At 37.0% G+C, this 5,206-nt stretch overlaps 1 protein-coding gene across 3 annotated transcripts in view; it reads left to right on the top strand.

Moving 5' to 3' along the window:
* The first annotated feature begins 1,030 nt into the window (after positions 1 to 1,030).
* Positions 1,031 to 5,206, top strand: part of LOC107716383 (palmitoyltransferase ZDHHC23-like) — a 5,587-nt gene continuing 1,411 nt past the window's right edge. Inside the window, exons 1-5 of one of the 3 annotated variants that reach the window (XM_016522791.1) lie at positions 1,031 to 1,282; positions 1,964 to 2,147; positions 2,224 to 2,904; positions 4,275 to 4,442; positions 4,538 to 4,785. In XM_016522791.1, coding sequence (XP_016378277.1) covers positions 2,011 to 2,147; positions 2,224 to 2,904; positions 4,275 to 4,442; positions 4,538 to 4,643 — 1,092 coding nt within the window. In that variant the 5' untranslated portion in view covers positions 1,031 to 1,282; positions 1,964 to 2,010 and the 3' untranslated portion in view covers positions 4,644 to 4,785. Of the gene's footprint in view, positions 1,283 to 1,963; positions 2,148 to 2,223; positions 2,905 to 4,274; positions 4,443 to 4,537; positions 4,786 to 5,206 lie in introns of those variants that run through there. The other 2 variants (XM_016522790.1, XM_016522789.1) reach the window with 2 other exon arrangements.

Raw genomic sequence — 5,206 nt, 5'->3', positions numbered from 1 at the left:
GATAGAGCTCGTGGTTTATCTGTCAATCAGATGCGCTCTCAGCCACTGATCTATGCTCGGGACGTTTTCTTTTATAATTATCATTGGCTGATAGAAATGTTTAAAAAAAAAAATAGTATTTTAGATGGAAATAAGATCAAGATCCTCGATTGCGTCATGATCTATTCTGTCGTGCAGCGCTCAAAATTGTGGACAAGCCAGGTCCACCGTAAAATAACCTCTGAATCGTTTTTTTTTTAACTGGTTCTAATGACTTCTAATCACTTTTAGCGAGCATGAGGGAGGCGAATGGTAATAAAAATATAAAAATGAAAATAATCTTTTATCTCACAACTCTCGTAATTACGGCTTTTAGCGAGCATGAGGGAGGTGAATGGTGCTTCTCAAATGGAAGGGTGCATCCTACATTTCAGATGATCTCAGTACCGACTCCTTCTTTCAGTTTATTTTCGTGAATTTAAATGTGTACAGCGTTCGTAGGATGCAGCCTTCCGTTTGAGAGGCACCCATAGATAAGCTTTGTTGAACTGAAAGGGGCTCTGAGTCTGAATGAGGAGTCGATTCCCCTTGATGGAATCGATTCCAACCTTTGGAATCGACTCTCCCAACGCCTCGGAATCAAGGAATCGATTCTTTTTGGAATCGATTCCCAGCCCTACGATTTCAGAAGGCGGGCCTTCATTTGATAGAGGAACTATTCGAGCTGTTCGTGCCAGACTGGGTAGAAAGGTGTTGTAATAATGTAAAATATGTGAAAAATACAACCTAGTATGAGAGCCTGTTCTAGTACACCCCCAAAACAAAATCAAGACTTTGTAAAAGAGCATAATAGGACCCCTTTAAAGGCGAAAAAGTTATAAATAATCAGACTCTGGAGGCACCTGGAAACGGTGTTCTCTGTGACAAACCATGAGCATCAAGTAAAGTTTTTAATTGGAGGAAATGAAAGGGTTAGTTTGCACTGACGTCAGGAAGACTGGGATAAGGATCGTTTCTATTCGCCAGTCACATACACAGGGCGGTCAAACGCGCGTGCTGTGCGCTGCAGCTGTTTGTTACGCGACTTCCTGGTGCTCTTTGTAGTAAACTTCGTATTTATAGGCTGCTTTGTGTAGTTTTTCTTGGGCAACTCGTCGTAATTTCTGTGGAGTAAATGGCTAAGTATGCTATAATGGAGCAGCGGGGTAAAAAGACTCTTATGGTCCACTAACGACAATGAGACTGACAGCTGACGCTCATACTGACAGTAGGAACTGCTTCTGCGATATGAATGTTTTGTACTGTAAGTATGAATGTTTGACATTTCACTATCAGTTTATTTGCATATTATCGTGATTACTTTTGTTATATGGCGTGTTCTAGTGTCGTCAATCAGATCCTCATTGCTTTAACTTAAATCTGACGAACTTTACAGCGTAACCTGTGGAATAGTCTATCTATCTATCTATCTATCTATCTATCTATGTATCTATCTATCTGTCTGTCTGTCTGTCTGTCTGTCTATCTATTATGTGGAGCTTATTTACTTATTTATTCATTTATTTAATTCCTAGTGAATACATGGACCTATAAAATGTACGGAAAAAACACGGAAATAAAATAAGTTTAAAATTATGTTTCATTTCAGATAATATTTTATTTTAAATCATGAAAATGCTTTTTATGCTTTTTGGTTATATATAAATAAGCCTGTATCAAATACACAGGCCTGGATCCATTAATAATCTACTTTTAAACTGATTCCCACACCATTAAGCATAATGTGACTCAAGCATGTGCAAACTATAAACCATAGACACCACATATAGAAGAAATTGTCCCAGATAGTGCATCCTCTGGGACATTGTCCCTTTACATACAGGATATTCTAGGATATGCCAGAATAATGACCAATACAGTATACAGTGTATATATTTGTCTACCCATATAAATCTAATAAACATGCAATCTGGTTTCCTCACAGGAATTCAATATCTTCCCTCACCTTCATTTTATCGGCTGATATCCATCATGAAGAAAAGAAGCCGTCGCACACTAGATCAAGATGATCCTCTGTGCTGTTGTGAGTACATCGATCGTCATGGTGGACGCAGTCACATGGCAGCATGTTGCTGTGACTGTGAGGATTTGGATGAGGCTTGTGACAGGTGAGCACTTTGGATTCATAGATTTCTACTTGTTTATGGGTAAATGATGAGTATGACTTAAAATTTTATTTTCCAGATGGATGAAGAAGAAGTCTCAAAGTCCAGACTCTCTGTCCCGGGTTATAGCCACGATCAATGATCGTCTGCGGGTGCCCTGGATATCTGGAGCCCGACAAGTTGATATATCAGTGATCCCTCCTCTTATTCTGCTTCCTGTTTTTTTGCACATTGCAGCTTTGCACTACCTGTTGGGTATTTTAGTGCTAACAGCAGTGCCCATCATGGTCCTTTTGTACTACTATTTCACTCACCGAAAGAAAGGACGCACGTTATTCTTCCTCAGCCTCGCACTCTTCTCCCTCTTCTACATGTTCTACCTCTTCATCACCGAAATCGTTCCTCGAGGTGATGTGACTCACCTTCAGTTGGCCGCTGTGACGGCGGGTGTTGCTCTTACGGTCATTTCTCTCATAATCACTAAGAGAGGGCCGGGCTACGTCAGGCCTCGTCCAACTGACACTCATAGTACAGTGACCTATAACAAACCTCCACCTGACGTAGATGCCGCCTATCTAAATGGAGCACAGCACCAGGTGGTGATAGCCAATCACGAACAAACTGGTGAATCTGGGACAGCACAGCAGGGCGTTCAGAGGAGGAACTGGTGTGCTGTATGCAAAGTGGTGCGGCCCCCGAGAGCGGGACACTGCAGGATCTGTGGAGTCTGCATCCTGCGTCTGGACCACCACTGTGTCTGGTGGGTTCATTTAAAAAGCACTGCTTATTATTCAAGAGGGTCTCAGTCATTGTTATGTGGGTGAATTTTACCAGTCAGTAACATGTTTGGGTCATATTTCACACCCAAATTTTTTGCATTGTGAAATATTTTTATGAAAATTAAACAAATAATCTCTTTGATTTCACATTACTGTGACAAATATCTAATTGTGCAAAAACATGAAAAATAAGATATATTATCTAAAGTATTCAGACATGTATTTGTACTTGTATTTGTGCTTAATTTATGTTGATTGTAATATATAATATATATATATATATATATATTATATAGTAGCTATATTACAATCAGCATAAAGGCAAATACAAAGACATGATGTCTTATTATATCAAAAATACTTTAATAATATATTTTATTTTTCATGTTTTTGCGAAGATAGATATTTTATAAGCACATTCCTACATTAGTGAGGATCCCGCAAGAATCATCAAGTATAACAAATTTAATTGAGAGATTTAAATGTAAAATATATAAATGTAATGAGAATTTGGGAGAATGAATTGTCATGAAATTAAAATTAATGATGCTGATACTTTAATGATTATTTTACATATAAATATAAATATATAAATATATATATATATATATATACTTAAAATATATATTATTTTTATATTTTTGTAAAATTTATATATAGCTACAATACGGAAAATCCATTGATTCATCAAGAATAACGTAAATAATGAAAATGTAATGAGATCATGTAATGATTTTGGGAGAATATTTGAAATAAAAAAGGCAAAAAATGTTAATGTTGCTAAAATAGGGTTCATTTTCATGCAATATTTGTCATGTCCAAATACACTTAATTTTTTACGTAAATGCACATATTAGCATTACCAGCATTTTGAGAAATGCTTTAGTTATTGACCCATCTCTAGTGTCTAATATGTATATACTGTATACTGCATGCATAGTGAAGTCTTATCTGCATGCTAATTTTACTTTCCTTGAAACTAAATTTTCAATCATCAAAATTCATGGAATCGAAGAGTGCACAATGACCAGAATTCCTGTATCAGTTGGGTTAAGTTAGCTCATGTGCTATGCGCTGAATGTATGCTCATTGTTGTGTTTGAAATAATCCAAGTAATCTCAGAACATTCTAGTTGTCCATTTATTATATATTATGGATTAATATGCATTAATCAGACTTTGTGGTGTTCAGCACAGCTGTAAAATGTCTTATTCTTCATGTAAACATATGTGTAATGGAGACAGAGAGGTGATCTCACCCTCGGCATTCTCCTCATTCTGTGTAACTGATATGTGAAAATAATCTCCAGGTCTCAGTTTGGTGTCTTGTTTGTCATTTTGGTTTGTGTTAGGATCAACAGCTGTGTGGGGCAGGCCAATCACCGCGACTTCCTTCTGACACTTGTTTTCTTTCTGCTGACGTCGCTGTACGGGATCAGTTTGGTTCTTCGAAGCGTGTGTCCCGACCAGAATGTAATGACTGCACTGTTCTACTGTCCTGACGTCTACAACCAGTTCAGGTGTGGATCCAACTACACAAACTCACAGAAATGCTTTCTCTTGCATTTAATTCAGTAGGTTCTGACCCTTTTTCCCCCACCTCTGTTCCTTCCAGTTCATTAGTTATTCATGGAAAAAAGTCACTTTGCTGCTTCAAATGCACTACATTTGCACCATATCAGTACTCCGCAGAATCGTCGAGGGTTAAGGGAACAAACTGAACGAAAATGTGACTTTCCCAAACAACATTTGCCATTCTTCACACAAACACGCAGTCCTGTCCAAAGCTTATGGCTTTGGTTAAAGGAATGAATGAACATTTGCTGAAAATGTACTAATTTAAGGTGTAGATGAGTTTGTTTCTTTATCAGAACAGATTTGGAGAAATTTAGCATTACATCACTTGCTCACCAATGGATCCTCTGCAGTGAATGGGTGCCGTCAGAATGAGAGTTTATACAGCTGATAAAAACATTGCAATAATCCACAAGTAATTCACACGACTACAGTCCATCAGTCAACATCTTGTGAAGTGAAAAGCTGTCTTTGTACTAAACACATTTTTGGGCGAACTATTTCTTTAAGACAGATGTTGTGGGCTGCAGGGTTATTTTAGTGTTATTTATATATTATTATTAATAATTTGATTTGGCATATATATATATATATATATATTAGTGCTGTCAAACGATTAATCGCATCCAAAATAAAAGTTTTTGTTTACATAATATATGTATGTGTACTGTGTATATTTATTATGTATATATATATATATATTAGGGAT

The sequence above is a fragment of the Sinocyclocheilus rhinocerous genome, unplaced genomic scaffold, assembly GCF_001515625.1.
Source record: "Sinocyclocheilus rhinocerous isolate Xijiao unplaced genomic scaffold, SAMN03320098_v1.1 scaffold360, whole genome shotgun sequence".
NCBI lineage: Eukaryota > Metazoa > Chordata > Actinopteri > Cypriniformes > Cyprinidae > Sinocyclocheilus > Sinocyclocheilus rhinocerous.
The sequence above is the reverse complement of the archived record's forward strand: the minus strand, read 5'-3'. Positions and strand labels throughout refer to the sequence as shown.